This window comes from Macrotis lagotis, chromosome 4 (genome assembly GCF_037893015.1).
Source record: "Macrotis lagotis isolate mMagLag1 chromosome 4, bilby.v1.9.chrom.fasta, whole genome shotgun sequence".
NCBI classification, from domain to species: domain Eukaryota; kingdom Metazoa; phylum Chordata; class Mammalia; order Peramelemorphia; family Peramelidae; genus Macrotis; species Macrotis lagotis.
The window spans coordinates 83,079,294-83,100,392 of record NC_133661.1 but is presented as its reverse complement, the minus strand read 5'-3'; the positions used below and the strand labels follow the sequence as shown (position 1 = coordinate 83,100,392).

General features: G+C 35.5%; 1 protein-coding gene across 11 annotated transcripts in view; it reads right to left on the bottom strand.

Moving 5' to 3' along the window:
• CPEB3 (cytoplasmic polyadenylation element binding protein 3) overlaps positions 1-21,099 on the bottom strand; it is a 227,017-nt gene that overhangs the window by 101,723 nt on the left and 104,195 nt on the right. For all 11 annotated transcript variants that reach the window (XM_074233373.1, XM_074233372.1, XM_074233378.1 and 8 more), the window contains one exon: positions 15,462-15,518. In XM_074233373.1, coding sequence (XP_074089474.1) covers positions 15,462-15,518 — 57 coding nt within the window. The remainder of the gene's footprint in view (positions 1-15,461; positions 15,519-21,099) is intronic.

The following is a 21,099-nucleotide window of genomic DNA, read 5'->3' as shown; positions in this document are numbered from 1 at the left end:
GGTTTTCACTATTCTTCTGTCCAGTAAACCTCTTGGTGTCAACTGTATGTCTTACTCTAAAATCTCTAAAATAGTATAATCAGACTGGTGTTCCTGTAAACATAAACAAAGACAACTGGAGAAAAGTTTATATGTTGGAAAATGTAAGATACTAAACTATACCTAGGAACAATGACAAACTTCCTAAACATTAAACACCTGCCTCACCATCCTGACCTCCTGGTATCTTTTTGTATGGTGACAAGGTTTTAGAGCAAGTCTTTGAAATCAGAAAAGATGATTCAAGAAATAAATAAAACAACAACAACAAATCTTGGGAGTGGGAAGGATCCTTGGTTATTATCTAGACTAATGATAGGCTCATTTGAAAGATAGCTCCCATTTATACAGTGACTTAAAGGTTTACAAGTGCTTTTACAGAGGAGGAAGATAACATCTAGAGAAGTAACTTGCTAAAGGTTATGTGCTGACAGTGATAGCTCAAAAATTAGAACTCCAATTTTCCAAGGGTCTGCCTACTCTTCCTCCTCTGCCATTATGATGCTTCTAGTTTCTTATGACTGGGAAGAATGATGAAAAGAACTTCTCATTTTCCTCTGCAGAAAGACAAAATTATTTCTCACTAACTCCCTTCTTAGGGACATATTTCCTTAAGATAAAAGGATTAATCATTCACAAATGATTAATGAGATATATAAATAAACAAAAGGCTACAGGATCAGAGTTGGAGGCCAAAATCTCCTAGAAAATGTAACTCCAAACTGCATAATCAAGATTCATATAAATACCTCCCACCTCCTCTCCTGAGAGAATATTGTATATGTTGTCAGAGAAGGTTGTTGTGAGCTTTTGCTGAAATGCCAGGACTTTCCCCTCCTTTTATAGTTTTATTACAAGGGAAGGGTCATTGGAAAGACAAAGAAGAGCCACATTTAACAATAAAGCTGACAGATACAACAAATGATCCAAGAAAAATTCAACTAATTAGAATACTTCCCTAAGAAGTAAAATGTGACTGTGAATTGTGTTGCCAATAAGATTAAAGCATCTTCCTAAAATTCCAGAGATATACCAATCGAAAATATAACAAATTCAAACAAGCTATGTCATCATGACTCCTGTAGACTGTAATGACAAATACAAAGAAGAGAAAGGGGACATTCTGCACAAAGGCTAGGAAAAGGGGAGTTCAGTAAGGATTTATTAGCATCATCCACAGGAGAAGACCTTTTAACCTTTACCAAGTAAATCCTCTGGGATGCTGTTAGCTAACATTTATACCATATTACATCTTACAGTTTGCCACACACCTTACATAACTCCTATCCTTTGCTACGATACTAGCATAGCTTTGTGATGGTACCATTTCAGATAAGCCAATTTTTTCTTTTCCACTTCTGCTTACATCAAGATGAAAACCTGACCTAAAAATGCCTTCCTAAGACTTTCCCATTAGAAAGACAACTTGCTGATGAGATGATATAGCAGTTAAACTTCAGTCTCTCCTTTGTCTGCTTAGCTTAAATCACTGCATAACAGTCTAGTCAGCACCAAGTAAATTGATAAAAGCTACATATCAGACCCCAGACTTGATACAACTTCACTGCAGCACAAGTACCCTGAGAGTACTTGTCTCCCAGTGAGTTTCTTTATGGAGTTTTATTAATAAGAGGTAAAAGGCACAAGATAACTTAAGTTAAAAGGAACTACTGCAATAGAATCAATCTTAGCATAACTTATTAATAGTCTCATCTTCCAACAAGAAAAACTGAAATATATATACTGAAAGCATTCTGGCTTGGGGGTAGTATGAGATCAAAAGTGTGAAGGGGTAATTAGGAAATTATGTTGGCTAATTTAAAGGTACTAAACTGTAATAGCAGTTCTATTAGAAGGAAGCATTTTGTTTTAGAACTCATCTATTTCAAGAATATGAGACAAGAGGCAACTCTCATTGATTTATCATAGCAATCTTCATTTTCTTTCCTCTGCATACATCAATACAAGAGACTTAAGGATTTTCAGAACAGCAAAAGTCTAGATGCTATTTTTAGAGGCTACTCTTTCAATTCTTCCACAAAGGTTATTAGAGAGACAAGTTGGTCATAAGGTCTAAGGATACTCTCAGGATGTCCTTCATCCTATTTCTCTCCCAATTCTGTCCCCATCACTACCTTCTAACATTGTCAGATAGTCTCTGTTTCAAATTGCTAATAGGCAGATTGTTAAAAAAAAATACAATTGTATTATCTGCTTGTTTTAGCTAACTGAAATCTGTTAAGTAATAGCATAAATAGGAAGAACACCTTAGGAGTGTTGTGATACATTAGAATTTCAACCCAGGGGGTGGCTAGGTTGCCCAGTGGATAAAGCACCAGCCCTGGAGTCAGGAGTACCTGGGTTCAAATCTGGTCTCAGACACTTAATAATTATCTAGCTGTGTGGCCTTGGGCAAGCCACTTAACCCCACTGCCTAGCAAAAACCTAAAAAAAAAAAAAATTTCAACCCAGCAGATATTTTCAAGTAACTAGTGATAAGGTATAAATAAAAAAGACATATCAAAGATAATCACCATTAGAAGGCCAGAATAGTGGTATGTTTTTCTACTAAAAGGTAAATGGAAAGATGAACTGCTGAGAAGAACCAAGATATCAGTTGCAATTATCTTCAATTTGAGGTATTACAAGAATATCAAAGTGGAGGCTATATGGTCAGTTGGAAGAGTTAGATTAAGCTTTTAGAACATTTGTTAATTATCTACTACATATCAAGCACTATATTGGACACTGGAGATACAAAGACAAAAAACAAAATAGTTCTGACCCTTCAAGGTGCTTAATTTAAGCCTATGTAAAGGATACTATGCATGTACTACAAACATTAAGTGGGAGCATATTAAATATAAAATGTATTCAAAGTAATTCAAAAATGGGGACAGCTAGGTGGCACAGTAGATGGAGCACTGGCCCTGGAGTCAGGAATACCTGAGTTCAGATCTGGCCTCAAGACACTTAATAATTACCTAGCTGTGTGGCTTTGGGCAAGCCACTTAATCCCATTTGCCTTGCAAAAAAACCCAAAAAAACCTAAAAAAAAAAAAGTAATTCAAAAATGGAGAGAGGGCTAATAATGGGATGGGATGAGACAGGAAGGGAACCAGGAAAAGTCATATGGAATAGGTGAGAAAGGATTTAGAACTAGAGATGCCAAAGTAAAAGTTGTTAAATTGAAACCATAGGAATGGCTGGGTTTATTAAAGAAGTAGGCAAGCAAGTATACAACATTGGGAGATACTCCCAGTTAAGTAACTAAGATAAAGAATAGGAGGAACCATCAAATAGAAAAGGAACTTCATACCAGTAAGAAGCAAAAAAAAAAAACAAAAAAAAACAGGAAGTTACAATATCAACAGTTTTCAGAATTGGTGAAAAATGAGTACTAATAAAACATCACTTGATGTTTGCAAAAAGAGGATACATAGGTAACCTTAGAAGAAATACTTTTTGTTGAGCTGGTAAAAACAGACTGTAGGGAATGAGGAGTTAAAGAAGCAGTATACAAAGAGTAAAAGTAGTAGGGATAAAATTCAGGTTAGGAAAATATGGAAAAATGAAGATAGAGAAATTTGAACGTGACCGAAAATGTTTACAAGGGGAAGGATTTAAGTTCTTAAGTAGGGACAGAGACCCTCCAACTCAGGCTATATTGGGTTGGTACTGCCCAAAGCAACTGCAGGTGAAACTTAAAATTCAGTAAATCCAGCAGTTTTTTTAGGGGTGAATTTAAATTAATTAAACATAGCCTGTAAATGATGTTATAAATACCCAAATGGCCCTTGGCAGAAAAAAATTTCCCCACTCGTGGTCTAAAGTAATAGATCTCCACATTTTCCAAAAAAAAGATCCAAGATTTAATTAGTGTACCAATGCATATTGTTACTTGCATTGTGACTTGTAGCCTTAGAAAGCTGTCTGGTCCCACAACCAGTATGTCTCAGAGATATAATTCAGGAGTCAGAAGTTCCTGACTCCCGAGACCAGTTTACCATCCAGGGATCATGACATAACTTGAAAGGGGGTATGATCAACAAATATAATCAACAAGAATCCAATTCTATCCTCTCCTGAGAGTCAATTATAGGATTAGTCTCCAACATAACCTTACCTACTCTAATTCTACCATACATTCCTCCCCCACCCTCTTTCTCTGTAATTCAAGCTCCTCAACTCTACTCTTTTGAGTCAAGCTCTAATGCAAATTACAAATCTAAATGCACTCATACAGCTGCCACTGGGAAACAGCTGTACAGCTATACAGGTGCCACTGGGAAAATCCCCACACCCATCCACCCAGGATGTCCAACCCTTCTTCTACTCCTCCTGTTATTTTAAGGCTGCAGGAATTATTCATCAGAGGATGAATTCTGTTCCCTGTCATATGACTTAAAACCCTGTCCCTTTTCATTTTGAGAGGGACAGAGAATCACACAGGATAAGAAGGCATGGATGGTTTGCAATCTGCATCCTGGAACTCTCCCCCCAAATTCACTCCTTTTCTGAACTTCCCTACTTCTGCTGAGGGCACCACTGTCTTTTCAGTTTATCAGGTTTGGATCTTTGGGGTCATCACTGACCCTTCACTTTTTCTCAGGTCATAAAGCCAAACAGTTTTCAAGTCTTATTATTTCTCGATATCAACTATCTCTCTCCTTCCTTCTACTCACAAGCCCTGATTTAGGCTCTCTCCTTGACTACAGCAACAGTCTGGATTTAGTATCAGGAAGACCTGAGCTTGAATCCTGCTTCAAATATTTATTATCTGGATGGCTCTGGACATGTAATTTAACCTCTCTCAGTCTTAGTTTTTCCAGCTGTAAAATGATGACAATGAGAGCATTTACTTCACAGGGTTATTAGAATCAAATCAAATGAAATTATGCATGCAAAGTGCTTTGCAAACCTTAAAAGGGCTATGAAAATGCTTATCATTTTAAAAATATTATAGACTATTTAGTTTCCCTTACCTTAGCTCTCTCCTCCAATCCATCCTCCATACAGCTGCCAAAGGATTTTTCCAAAGCAAAGTTCTGGCCATGTTACTCCACCTACTCTAAAAGGCTACCCCCCCTTCCAATAATTTTAGATTCAAATGTTCTATTATTTTCACCTCTAAATCATCCTTTTAAAATGCCATTTTTGTCTAAGATTTACATTATACATAATTAATTAGCATAATATTTAATGAGTTTTATTAAATATCTTGTTATTATCTATTAAATAGTTATTAAGAGTACTTAAAGATGCTTAAAAATAATACCTTTATCATTATACATCTTTAAATCACACTCTCCTTTTATTGTTATTGAATCATTTCAGTTTTATCCAACTCTTTGTGACCCCATAAGGGTTTTTTTTTGGCAAAGATACTAGAGTGTTTTGCCTTTTCCTTCTTAAGTTTCATTTTATATATATGAGAAAACTGAGGCAAATAGTGACATTATCTGCCCAGGGTCACATACCTAGTAAGTGTTCAATGCCAGATTTGAACTCAAAAAGATGAGTGCTACTGACTTCAAACCCAGTGCTTATTTGCACTGCACCACCTACATGTCCCAAGCACACTCCCCTTATATGTGTCTACTTACTAAATTACATAAACAAATTGCATGCATTACCTGTGTTCAAAAAAGGCTGTAGATTACTGTATATTGCCTTACTGCCTCTCATTTCAGATATTCATAAAGTGAAAAAAAATTTATGTTTGAGAATAGAGAGAGGATGAGAGAATCAATGCTAGGATAATATTGCAATGATGACATTAAGAAATCCATATCAAAATGTCTCTTCTGTATAAAGTGAAAGCAAAAAACAATTCTAATCTGTAATCAAGAAGATGTGTGTTCAAATCCAGTTGCAGACATTGCTTAGCTTTGAGACCTTGAGCAAGTGACTTGACCTCTGTTTCCCTTAGTTTCCTCTTATGTAGTATGAGATGATGATAATAATAGCATCAACCTTGCAGGGTTCTTGGGAGGATCAATTGAGATAATATGTGAAAAGTGATTAACAATGTCTGGCACATAACTACATAAATGTCAGTTATTTTTATTATTAACATGATGAGATGTGTATACAATCTCCTTTCAGAGAAGTGAAAGACTCCTAAAACAAACAGACATATATGTACATAAACATATACAAAATAGATTTATATATACAAGTATATATGTATGTGTATATATATATATAAAATAGGATATAACCGATAAAATCAATGTAAAATTTGTTTTGATTATGTATTTATGTATGTATACATGTATGTATAAATGTGCATATGCATGCTACCAAAAAATGGGTAATAGCCAAGAGTTAAGATGAAGATGGACAACATATTTGTATAATGAGGTCAGGTCAACAAAGTTTTTCTTCTAACCACAAATGCTCTGGAAAAATAACTGAGAAGAGCAGAGAGGAAGGGTCACACTGGAAGGGTAAATAATAGAAGCATCCCAGTTGTACATGTGAAACAAGTACAACGAGGTAAGAATGAAGACCTTTGGCAACTTTCCAACGCAGGAAGAGCTCTTAGGGTGTGAGGTTGGGGGGAGGGGGGAAAGTACATATGTTCCCAGAGACAGCAAGCACAGAACTCTTTCTCCAGTGATTACCTGAGGATCCTTTGGGAGTTGGGCAATTTGGTTCATTCACAAATAAGACATATATGTGAAGATTATTTAAGTCCTGAAATGAGGCATATTGTACTCATGATCCTTTTCCTTATGACACTCTGGGGAAAAGGAACATACCAACCATCAATTCTTAAGGCAAGGCAAGTCAGCAGAGGCAACAGGAAAGATGACCAAATTGCATAACAAAAGAAACTACCTAAAGGCCATTCTTGGCCAGCCAGTTTTAGCTTGCCAAGGCTTTCTAGAAGAACAAGATGGCTTTAATCTTTCATAGATCTGTTATTTCACTCAATTTAATATTGTCCCACAGGGGCAGCTAGGTGGTGGTGCAATAGATAGAGCACCAGCCCTGGAGTCAGAAGGACTGGAGACACTTAATGATTGCCTTGCTGTTTGATCTTGGGCAAGTCACTTAATCCCATTTCCTTAAATTAAAAAAAAAATTTAAAAAAAGAAGAATATTGTCCCACCCTCCAACCTCCCATTCACGAGTACAAATAGCAAGACAGTACAGACACACCCTTTCTACTTACAACTATCCCTTCCATGCTCCCTACAGGAGCCACACAATGTAATGGAAGATTTTCTCTCAGTTTTTAATATTTCATGATTATAAGACCAACACCAAGACTGTCATCCCTCATCTATAATACATAACTAGCCCAACTCCATTTCTGATCATACAAGTCTCTGATATGACCATTTTGTATCATTTTTCTCCTGTAAGTCCTTGTTGATAATGAACTACAAGTCTACTTAATCATTGTCCTTTGAGTCACCTGAAATTTTAAGGTTGTGGGTGTTCTATGAGTCAAAGCATCATAGAAAACTAGGAGAATCTGGTTGGGGGTGGGGGGAGGGAGTAAACTGCCAGATCAGTGATCTGACTGGTTTAAGAGTAGTCTTAGTAAGTAAATTCCAACTGCTGCAAACCCAGGACAGTTAGTTGCCTGGGGGAGTGAAAGGAGGAAGATCCTCAGAGAAGAGTGACTTCTCAAAGGTCACAAAGGCCCCAAGTATCTTAAGCAGAACTGAAAAGATACTCGATATCCATAGGCCTATGACAAAAATGGATGACTTTTACAGGGGGAGAAACATATTTCAAAGATCATTCAAAGTTTCATGCACTTGAAAAAATGTATTTCAGTCTAATTTCATCCTCACACTGAAATCTAGGTCCAGCTCATCTTTTAACTAGCTCATCTTTTAACTTCAATGCCTTTACAGGCACTGCCTATTAAACAAAATGTCATGAAAAATGTATTTTTCGTTCCCTCGAAAAATTCTTATATATTATGAGGCTTATCTCTTGAGGAGCCAAGCATTTCAATGACAGAATTCTAGTACTATACACAATAAACTCAATTATCATTCACCAGCAGCAACACTATTAGATCTTCTCTATCATTAATTAAGAGAAACGTTGGTGAAAGTTAAAGAGGGGAAAAGTCTTTGAGAAAATTCAGTGGGGAAAATGGAGGAGCAAGACATTGAAGCAACAACCCAAATGCAACTGCAGCTGTAATTAAGACTTGATTTTCTATTTAGGGTTTTCCCCTATAATAAAATTTTGTAATTTGGATTAATTGGTGAGGTCATGCTAAATCATTGAAAAAAATCTTAATTATAAAATATTTTTAAGAGAAATGCAGTTTAATTACTTCCAAATACCAGAGCTAGAACTGGGCTAATAAGGTATTACTTAGTAGAAGTCTTTAGGGAACTGGATTCTAAATGCTTTGAATGAATTGCAGCCAGTAGCAATAAGTACCTAGAGGAATTTTCTAAAGTGCTTGGGGCTACTTAAAAAGTTTACTCTCAAAGAGCCTAAATCCTTTCCCATTTAACTTTTTTTTTTTTTTTTTTAGGTTTTTGCAAGGCAAATGGAGTTAAGTGGCTTGCTCAAGGCCACACAACTAGGTAATTATTAAGTGTCTGAGATCAGATTTGAACCCAGGTACTCCTGACTCCAAGGCCAGTGCTTTATCCACTAGACACCTAGCAGCCCCTCCCATATAACTTTTTCACCAATTTGCTTAAACTCATTTACTGAGAGTTAAAATTTAGTATAAATCCCCATCTATCCAAAATTTCAATAAAATGGAATTTTACTAGGTTCTCATATTCACTTTTCAGAAGGAAGAAACTTAATGAGAAAAGGGGAGATAATCAAACTGTTCATTAATAACCCATCCCAGCTATATTCATTCAGAAGAATACAGTGATGAGTGATGACTCACATACATATTTATTAAATATACTTAGAATGAAAAGCAAACTGTACATGATAGAAATGAACAATTTCGTGCATAATCTCTTCTGCTTGATTTCGTAAATAAAAATGATTATTTTATTTGGTAGAATAAAATAAATTTTAAAACAAAACAAAAGTATTACGTATCCTAAACTAGATAGTCTGATGTAAGGGACAAAGCAAGAAGCATTCTTGAAGTCAAGAAGACCTGACATATACTGAATTCCCCAGCTACCAATACCTACTTTTCCCTTCCAAAATTACCTTGTATATATTTTGTCTGTTCTTAGATATGTTGCCTCCCATGATAGGAGGTAAACTCTCCTGAAGTCATATGTACAAAAATAATCTCAATTCTTTCTGCAGCGGCAAAGAACCGGAAACTAAGAGGAGGGTATAATTTAGGAAATGGCTGCACAAAATATGATATGAATATTAGGGAATTTTATTATGCTATGATACAATAAATCTGTCAGTGCAGAGAAACTCAAGGAGATATGCATGAACCAATATGGAATAAAGGAAACAAAACAAGTAACTTTGAAACACCTAAGATTTCTGGGCTGTCTGAAAAGGAGAGTGCCATCTGTATCCAGATAAGGAGCTGTGGAGTTTGAACAAAGTTCAAGGACTATTCCCTTTAAATTAGGAAAAAACCTTATCTTATTGTCTGATCTTGTTACCTCTTAGACTTATTGTCTCTTCTTTAAGGATATGATTTGATTTCTCTCTCATCACACCCAGTTTGGATCAAGGTACAACATGGAAACAAAGTAAGACTAACAGATTGCTTTCCGTGGGGGGGGGGGGGGGGGGGGGATTGTAAAACTCAATCTCTTCAATAAAAATACATTTTAAAAAACACTTAAGATTTCTGCTCAATGTAATGACCAACCATGATTCCAAGAGGACTCATGATGATTCATGCTACCCATCTCCTGAAAGAGAAAAGAGGGACTCAGTGTACAGAAGGAAACACACATTTCTGCTCAGAAACAATGTGGAAATTTGTTTTACTTGACTATGAATATTCATTTGAGGGTTTTTTCTTTTTTTTTCCCCCTTTTAAACTGGAGAGGGGATGGAGAGAAAAGAAATTCTTGTTAATTAAAAAATAAAGGGGCAGCTAGGTAGTACAGTGGATGGAGAATGGGCCCTGGAGTCAGAAGGACCTGAGTTCAAAACCAGATTCAGACACTTTAATAATTACTTAGCTGTGTGACCTTGGGCAAGTCACTTAACCCCACTGCCTTGCCAAAAAAAAAAGAAAATGAGATGTGAAAATAATATAAGCTCTTTTGGGGTAGGGATAGTTTCACTGTTGTCTTTTCAGTCCTTACACTGTTACCTAGAACATGTTATGTGCTGGTTGACCATACTCTCAATGCCACAGTAACTAATTAAGATTGTAAATTGTAGAATAACTACACATCTGCAATGGAAGTGTTTCCTTATGGAAAGCTGCCATACTAATGACATCATAATTAAGCTTCCCACACCTATTTTGTTTTGAACATTTATCTGTATTTAAACACATCCATTCCTTCTATTTCTCTTTGGCAATATTCTATTGCCTGGTTTTGCCTTTCTTCCATCAGGATCTTCTCCCAAACAGCACCTAAAGTGACAGACACTCCTATGAAAATCAAAAAGGCAAATATCAACTGGACCCAACCATTCTCTGGTCAAACTTGAGACTCTAGAAAGATCTCTCTTCTGACCACCTCTAAATGCACTTATTCCTTGGCATAAAAGAAGATAAGTTAAGACTTACTTATATATTTTTATGCCTTTTATGATTGCCTATAATCTGATAAGCCTCCTACACCTTTTCTGGGTGGGCATGAGCTTGATCAAATTAATCTCTGAGTCTCAGTTTCCTCATCTGTAAAAAAGAGGCCACTCACTTCTAGTTCTTATGAGGGAAGTGCTTCACAAATTTTGAAGAGCTAAATAAATATTGTATTATTATTAGAAGCTCAAATCATGAACAGAGAAAGAAAGTCTGTTTTATCTCCTTTATTCTGTTCCCAGGATGGTGCCATACATGATTTAGGAGTTTAATAAATTCTTCTTGATGACAATCATGTAGGATTTAATCTGTTCATCTGTGAAATTTGGACAAGCAAAGCACAGAATCTTTTATGTGTTCTATCAATAAGTATTTAGTACCTTGTAAAGGAAATAAGAATATACCATTCTAAACAACTACATTTTCTGCTGCTCAAGGGGTTCCATGCTTTGAACATTAAGGGAGGTCATGTGATGAAAATCCAATTAGGAAATTTTTTTACTCATCTTTCTCTGCCTGGCCAGAGCTCCCTTCTATTAAAATCTGAAGCTAGAATACAACTAGGTAAAAAGAAGGAAGGAGTTCAGAGATTCCCCCATACAAAGGTGGGTTGCTGTTGTTCAGAGCTAAATAATATCTCTGTGGATTCCTTTTTTTTTTTTTTTTAACAAGGCAAATGGGGTTAAGTGGCTTGCCCAAGGCAACACAGCTAAGTAATTATTAAGTGTCTGAGGCCAGATTTGAATCCAGGTACTGATGACTCCAGAGTCGGTGATCTATCCACTGCACCACCCAGCCTCCCCTGGATTCCTTTTTAAAAAGTATTTGGCTTAAAAAAGAATTCAACATTACGGAAAACTATTCTGTCAACCATACACTATTTTACAAGTCATTTAGGCTTTGCTGTTCAGTTGTTGTTTTCTTTCTTTTTGTTTTTGTTTTTCCAGCCATTGGGGTTAAGTGGCTTGCCCAAGGCCACACAGCTAAGTAATTATTAAGTGTCTGAGGCTGGATCTGAACTGATTTGAACTTGATTTGAACTGACTCCAGTGCGGGTGCACTATTCACTACTCCACCTAGCTACCCCCTTCAGTTGTTTTCAATTGTGTATAACTACTCTGTGAATCCATTTGGAGTTTTCTTGGCAATGACACTTGAGAGAGTTTACTATTTCCTTCTTCAGCTTATTTCCCATTAGATGAAACTGAGGCAAACAAGATGAAGTGATTTACCCATGGTGACAAACAGCTAGTAAGAGTCTGAGACCAGATTTAAACTCAGGAAGCTGAGTCTGCCTGACTCCAGGGTCAGAGCTCTATCTAATGTACCACCTACCTGCTCACATTCAAAATTAAGTTATAAGATCTGAAAAAAAAGAAAAAGAAAAGGAAAAGGGAGGAAATCCCTTAAATTTGGAGAATGAAATTCTACTTAGTCTTTTCATTTAATCCCCCTTTTTGACGACTGGAGAAGAAAATATTCCCTCAAAGGTAAAGAACTTTAATGGCATGCCTTAAAATCAGACAAGTGAATGAAACCTTTTTAAGATCATAATATCTGATGTTATAAGACTCATTTTATGAGGGAAACATCCTTGTACTATAAATATGGTACATTAAAAAAAAAGATGTGGATCTCTTTAGAATGATTTACCAAAGTAACATAATTTTGTCAGCCAACAGAGAAGCATGACTAAAAAATGTACTGGTTCCAACTAAGTAAAATAAAAGTAAAAATTTACTTGGCCTTAGAATTTCTATTACCTTGACTTACTCGACCTTCCCAGAACAGTTGCTGGAAATTTGGATCATGAATTTAGAAAGAGACATTTGAGTCTAAACCTGACTCTTGTCATCTACTTCCAATTTGACCCTGGGCTAAGACATTTAACACCTCTCTGGGCCTCAGTTTTCTTAACTGTAAAATGAAGAGTAATTGGGCTATTTGTTTTCTAAGGTCATTTCCAGTTCTATGATCCTATAACCAGTGATGTAATTTCATTTTAGCTTTACCTTGAAGAAGCAAATAATTTGCTTTCCCTCTTTACTCTTTACAACTCAGTTCAAGAAACAGCTGATTACACTTTAAAAGTTTAGTTAATCAACACTCAAGTATCTTGTATTTTTCCAAAGGTAAAAGTCACAGATGGCAGGGAAAGTCTTTAGGATCAAGCAAAGGTAGAAGTCACAAAAGGCAGGGAAAGCTTTAGGGTCAAGAAGAAGAGGACAGTATAATGCCTTTTTGTTCTTTACTTAAAAGCTGAAGTCTTTAAATAAACAAAATCTTGAGAAGTCCCTTTGGAGGTTTCATGCAAGAGAATAACAATAACAAACAATAAAGTTTCTATTATTACACCAGAGTTACTATTTCCAAAAGCTCTTTCAAACACACATTTAACCACTGATTCATTCTGTTTTAAAAATGGCAACATATATTTAAATATGAAAAAGAAAAAAGGGCAAAAGCTACCAAGAATTTTTTATATGAAGTGCTTAAATTTCTGCTTTGGATTTGTATAGTTCTCAAATCTCACGTTTTCCTTATTCTTAACTAAGGAAAAAAATTTTTTTTAATCCTCACTAATCTCCTGCTGCCAGAAATTAAAGGTTAGCATTGATAATTTCATTTGCTAAATTTCATGGGGAAGTAGTTCTGTCTTAAGGTCTTTAGAGATAAAAATCGTTTTTTCCAGGCTACATTTGTGAACTTCCGGGCATAAAAGCATTTACTACATTGAGTTATTGCAAAAATCAGTATACTCTGAATATGCAGAACTTCAGGAGTGGTATCAAATTGAAATAGAAATGGGGATCACTAAGCAGTACATAAAGATTTCTGTGGTCTGCATCATGATTTAGAACACCATATGTTTATATACTTTATTTTTTACTACTATGCCAATACACCGATATCAGATAGGAATGACATTTTAATATGGATTAGGCCATGCATTTGACATCTCTGAACTACAGCTTGACTATAGGGCTTCCATGAAGTAGACTACCTAAGACTCATAAGTACACATACAACAGTCTATTGTCTATTTCTCCTGGTCAATGTAGGGTCTGAATGCTTACCCTGGCAATCTGCTCAGCAGGATAAGATTAGAAAAGCAGTTTCTAGTCATTTTTTTTAAATAATAATATTCATTACAATAGGCCTGAGTAACATGCTGAGTTTACATTCCTTGGGACTTACTGACATATATGTGATATTCATGGATAAGTTTGTAAATTATGGGTATGCTCAAAGAATCTCCAAGATAAAATCAGATAAATTCAGATATTTCATTTTGAAAATGAGGAAAATCCTAAGAGGTGAAGCCATTTGCCCAAGAGCATACTACCAGGACATAATTAGGACTTGAATCAAGGTTTCCCAAATCTCAAGCCACCATCATACCATACCTTCCACTCATGTTAAAGGGGTCAAAAAGTGCCTACAGTGGCTTGAAAAATCACTAAATATCCAGTTAAGAAGTTTCTAAAGGTGGAGGGCTGTAAGGCGAGAGATACAGGGTGTCCCAAAAGGCATAAACATGCACTAAGACTTTTGTGACATTGTCAATTAATAGTCCCTTTGGTTTTTAGGCTATTTCTATGTTTGGTTAGTCTGGGTGTGTAATTATTTAAGGCAGGTAGGCGGTTCAAAATAAGGAGAGATGGGTCTGGAGTGATAAAGACCTGAGTTCAAATTTGATCTCAGATATTCACTAGCTACGTGACCTGGGCAAGTCATTTAATCTGTAAAATGAACAGAAGAAAATGACAAACAACTCCAGAATCTTTGCCAAGAAAATACTAAATGGGGTCACAAAGAGCCAAATAAGAGTGTAACAACTGGACATCAACAAAAATGATTCAAGTGAAAGGGGCCTTTTCCCCTCACAAAACTTATGTTCCATCAGGAAAGACAACATAAAAATACACAGAAGTACATACAGAAGAAACACAAAGTTAATTTGAGGGAGGGAAGCCATAGTAGCTGGAAGGAGGGAGAAATCAAGAAAGACTGCATGGAGGAGGTATCCTTTGAATTGAACCTCGAAAAAAACGAAGAATTCTAAAAGGTGGATGTGAGGAAGAATAATATTCCAGGTACAGAAGGTAGACCCATGCAAAGAAACAGAGAGGATATGGAAGATCATGTGTGGCGTGGCAGCTCTTCAATATAAGCCACGAAGTATATGGAAATATGCCTGTTAACAGATACAGACATAGACATTTGGAGATATGTATTTGGGCCTTATCAGTCTTCTTCCTATAACCTTATTTACTCTATTTCAGCAGTACATAAACTCATTTTCTTTTCCTGTAGATAGTTGTCTTCAGGTGATGACAATTAAACATTTGGAGATATGTATTTGGGCCTTATCAGTCTTCTTCCTATAACCTTATTTACTCTATTTCAGCAGTACATAAACTCATTTTCTTTTCCTGTAGATAGTTGTCTTCAGGTGATGACAATTAAATCATCACAGAATTTAAAAAACTGAAAGAGATGTTAGAATCCATCTAGACAAATTCATACTCAAATAGCAATTCTCAAAATAAGTTTAATGTTTAATCACATTAGTATTCCACCTTGCATCCAAAATCTACAGTCAAGGATTACAGTCAACACCATTTATTTGCTAGAAGGCTTTAAATTTACAATGAATCAACTGTAAAACCTGGAAAACTTTTGCAGACAACTTTTTTAGAGTTTATACCAGACACACACTTACTGTTAAGTGCCATAATGTTATCTGTTCCTGGGTGATGGAAATTTATTCCCATGCGTCCTGAAAATAAATAAATAAACATTAGTGAGCAGAAAGAAAAAAACTAAATTTACAACTTAATAGCCTCACAATTATTACAAGACAAGAATATTTCCAAAGAGCTAAAGCAGAAAAAAAAAAGGAAATGGTTTTACATCTTAAATCTGTTAGAGGAAGCAACCAGTAAAGAGGCTTTAAAAATAAAATCATAAAAAATATGCATATTCAAATCTCAGAATCATGCCCCAGTCCCAGCAATTAGTTCAAAGGCTTCTGTCATAAAATTCTGATAATTTAGCAGACTTCAATATGTACTTAATCCAGAAAGTTACATTGAATATTCGAGTATACTAATACATATACCAGAATTATAAATGCAACTTTCTGGATTAAGCTTTTATTCTATATTTAATCTCTCAGTTGGACCTTTTGATCCAAGTAACAAAATAACATACATACATACACGAAAATTATGTATTTTGATACTTGGAGGGAACAGAAAAGACAGGATTCTCATAATTTAACATACAATTATAAAAATAGAGCTAGGAGAAAGACAGTATAATATACTCAATCTTTGGTACATGGTAGGGAACTTAGAGTTTGGAAGAAGAGACAACTGTGGTTTCAAAGATAAAGGGAATTCCCTTCCCTGCACAGATACAGAGATCTACCTAGTCCATAGTAGTGCTGGAAAGTTGCCTGAAGCACTGAAAATTTAAAGAGAATTTCCCATGGCTCAGGTCAGTTCATCATTTTCTAAGACATATTGAAATACAGATAACTTCAATTAATCATAAAATTTTAGAGTTGAGTTGAAAGAGGCTATCCCCCTCTGATCCCCTCAATTTTATGAGATGAGGATGCAAAATCCCAAGGAAAGGGGGAGTGATTTGTCCAAGATCACACAGTGATTCACAGTCTACTGTACTGTTCTGTTCTGCTATTTAACCATGCTCACTCTCCCCAAGTTAAAGAATCCACAACTGCTATGTGGTCTTTGTTTGCAGATTCCTAGACTTCTGGATCATTTTAAGACTAAAAAATAGCAAAATTATCAATTCTACTTGAAAGAGTCATAAAATATGTTCCCTGGAAACAGTGCTTTTAGTTTAAATCTCTAATTTTTACTCTCAGTTTTGCTTGTGATCTCCAAAGACCCTAAGGTTGTATAAAATTCTCCAAATAGTATTTTATCTTTCCATCAACCCCAAAGCCATATATCTTATCTTCCTCATCTACAGTTGGAGCTCCTTTAGAGCAGCCTTGCTTTTTCTATTTAGATCCCCAGCCCTTCACACCATGTTTGGCATACAGTAAGCACTTAATAAATGCTTTTTCATTTATATCACATAACAATAAAGAGTATGCTGAGAAGAGGAAGAGTTAGAGAAAAGTAAGAGGAAGAGAGAGAAAGAGGGGGGGAAGGGGAAGGGGAAGAGAAGAGAAGAGAGGAGAGGGAGGAAAACAGAAAGAGAGAGGAAGAGACAGACTATCTCAACTGAGAATAACACTGCCATGTTCTGAGACAAGGTCATAGCAGTTGGTCAAACATTATGCAACAGGCAGCAATCCTATTTGGGAACTAACAAAAAAACACTCATGCATTCCAATTGCTTAAGTTAGTAAAAGATCATTCTACACTACAGAAGCAAAGGTAAACATTTAGATCTGTTCTACATCTTATCTCTGTATCTTATTAGTAGATATAAAAAAATTTTTTAAAGTGGCAATAGAACAATTCCATCCTAATCTGTCAATTTCTATTCAAGTCAAAACTAGGTGGCAGTTCTTTGTGCAATAAGAAAGACCCCATATGACACAAGAGACTAAAATAAAGAACTTTGCTGTCTTTTATTTTAAATATTTACAATTTGCTTAAAATTATGCCTCATTTACCTAGTTTATCAAAAAAATATCATGAATTAGATAGGAAAGGGACACAAATATCCATTTACTTCATTTAATGGCCACAAAGATCCATTTTTACTTCATATAATTATACTAAGGTTCAGAGAAGGGAATGACTTGTCAAAAGTCACAGAACTGGTTAGAGGCAGAATAGAATCAACGTCTCCTAATTCCACAAGGGCTGGGGAAGGGGAGACCAAAAAGAAAAATCAACAGTACTTTACTTAGCCATGTTTAGTTCTTCTACCTTTAACTTTGACTTAAAATCCTCCATTAGAAGAAGCAAAAAAAGGAGACAATGTTATTTAAGATATTTTTATTGCATCTCTAAAGAAACATTTAATATTGACTTGTCCATAAATTTATATTTATATAGCACAGAAAAAAGTATTTTAAAACATTTCTTACAAAAAATTACGTATGGAAACTAAGATATTCCATAAGAATAAAGGAAAAAATTCCCTAAATTCCTATTAAATAATTGTTTTCTTTTATCAGACATAAATAGAAATTTCAAATACCTTTTTTAAATAACACCTAATATGCTGCAAAAATACTTTTTGAAATATTTATGTTCAATTCCCTTTTTCTTCATCAGTTTCTTAAGTCAGTTCAGTAGACTTTTAAATAAAAGGGCATCATGAACACCTTTAGCAGAAGTGGTCATGGGTCTGCTTCCAGATATATGAAAATATATCATGGAGAAAAGTCCCATGGCTTTACATGAATTTACACAAGTCTTGTGTTTTTTTTTTGGGGGGGGGAGTTGAGGTGGAAACAGTTAACACAAAGTTTTCAATATTTTACATCAATGCTCCTCCCTCTCATCACTGGTTAAGATAATCAAGAGTTAATTTAGGTTTATTTATACCATGTTAACATAGAAAAAAATGGAATGTCATTAGATTTAGAACTAGAAGGGAACTTAGATATCATTTAGTCCAATGCCTTCATTTTACAAAGATCCAGAGAGAGCATGATTTGCCCAAGATTATGCAGCTAGTTAGGGGTCAGTTCTGGGAACTGAATTCAAGTCTCCTATTTTAAAGTGCAGAGCTATTTCCACTGAACCCCAATAGGTTCCATGATTTACTGTAAACTAGATAGCAATCCTACTTTCTAAGTTTCAATGTAAATTTGGCATATGTAGAATTTCAGGTTGTTAAACTAGAAAGGGTCTTTAAGAGCTGTCAAGTTCTAACCTCTCTTTGCAGAAGAGGAAAACAAAATCCAAAAACTAGTACAAAGTGATGCAGTTAAGTGGCAGAATCAGACACTTTACCACCATGTCTCTACTCCTAGGTCATTGGTCTACCTGTTTTAGCCTATCAGAGATCACAATGAAATCTTTCTTTATCAGTCACTGGAAGACAAAACTAATCTGTCAAAAGAACTTAGCTCTCATAATTTTCATCATAAATCAAAAATCCACCAGCTCAATAGTCTGGCTCCAACATAAATAATGAGAAATTAGTCTACAGCAGGCCATGATTGCTACAGAAACATCAGAAACAATGCTACATTAACTTAAGAGTCCTCTATGCATTTATTACCTATGAATGTCAAAAAAGAAAATTCAAAACTTTTCTGAACCCAGTTTGTGATCCATCTCAAGGTACTAAGTTCCAGAAATCTACAAATTACCTACCTGCTTCTCTTTGGGCTATCAGATATGCTTCCTGGTTCTAGTGTTTCTGTCCTCAACAAATCAAAATCTGCTCTATTCTCTGCCTCAGGATGTATGAAAGGTTGATCATATCTCTCTCAGCTTCACCTTTCTTGACCAAAGTGCTTTCAATATTTTCATCTAACCTCACCTGGAAGCAGCTTTATCTAGTGATCTTTTTTTTTTTGCAAGGCAATGGGGTTAAGTGGCTTGCCCAAGGCCATATAGCTAGATAATTGTTAATGTCTGAGGCTGAATTTGAACTCAGGTACTCCTGACTCCAGGGCTGATTCTCTATCTACTGTGCCACCTAGCAGCCCCTATCTAGTGATCTTTCAATGGTCCCTAAAACTCTCATGGAGATAAGATATAACAACAAGAAGGAAAACAAGTAAGTCTCCTTTCTGGGGTCAGAGCCCAGTGAACAGAATGTTAGAGCTAGGAAGGTGGAAAGCGCAATAGTTTTGTAGGCAGAATACCTAGGATCTGATCTTGACCCCTGCTAATTACTTACCTGTGTGACCATGATTAAACTAGACTACCTCTCTGAGTCTCAGTTTCTCATTTGTAAATGTAGTTTTTAATGTGCATTTTAATGCATTGATATAATCATAAAAAAACCTTTGTGGTCAATAAGCAGCCTGCAGGGATACTCATGGAAGATTTAGTGCCTTTGAGTTTGAAACCCTGGTGTGTGACCTAGGGTCCCTTCTAATTCTGTCTCTGTTATTCTGTGATTCTGTTTCTGACCTCCAAGGTTAGAACGGTAAGGCACTGAAGCTCATAGAAGCTAAATTATTTAACCAAGTTCACAGATCCAGCCGGTTAATATCAAAACCAAGACCAGAATCCAAATCTCCTTGACTCTTAGCAAAATGTTATCTGTTAGCTCAGAATCTACCGATTTTTAAGTGCAGTTTGGAAAATTTTCTCTTAAATATGTCCAAAAAGCTTTGTCTAAACCAAATATCCTTCATGGTTTTTAATAAAACCAATAGTTATGTCTCTAGTTTCATTCCATTTTTCAAGTTCTACAGAGATTAGAGTTTCTATGTTAATAGAAAAATCAACTACAATAAAAAGAGAACCTGAATTCAACTTCAAAATAAGGCAGCTTCCTTTTTCCCCCTCTTCTTTGTCCACCAAATACTGCTGTTTAATCAGCTACAAAAATAGAATCAAGTGTGTGACATCTGGTGATTCTGGTTAATGCAGCTCAGTGTTGCTAGTGTGACATTTTGTCACCTGTCCTTGGTCTGCAATTTTTAAATTGTTCCTGTCAGCTCTCTCCTAAATGTGCTGCAAAATACAAGCCTTCAAGAGCTAGAAAATATACTTGGTAAAATGAACTTTTGGAACTACAACTATATAATATCTAAAATTGGGAGGTTTTGGGAAGAACAAGTTTTCACAAGGTTAATGATGTCAAATTATGAAGGGTCAAGCATTTTTTTTTATGTTTTACTAATAAATACATTTAATGAAGTTGGCCATGGAAAGAATTGACTATTCAAATAGGATTCTAACTCCCAAAGATCTTAATAATAAGGTCAATTTTTCTAAAAATCTACAAATAAGTGGAGGGTTTTTAAATTTAAAAATATACATGGTGAATCTTCTTCAGAGTGCTGATGGGACAAAAACTTCCTAATACTCCTCCACTTTTTTCCTCAAAGAATAAATTTATCTGACCTAATAAAATGTGACTTTTTGAATATCAAAATCCAAATCATTCATTTAGAACTAGAAAAGAGACCATTGGTGACTAGAGCTAAGGGCCACCTAGTCCAAACCCTCATTTTACAGAAGAAACTGAAATTCTGAGAAGAAAAATTTGCTCAGCATCACTCAGGTAACAAATGTCATAGTCAGAAGCTGAAACCCCATTCTCCTAAGTCAAGAAATGCTGTGGGCCCTATCTATCATTGTGTACTCCACACAAGGAACATTATGGTCTCCATGATTCAAACTGAATGTAAAATTGGGGTGAAGTTCATAATCTCCCTATACTTATATCCAAAGAAT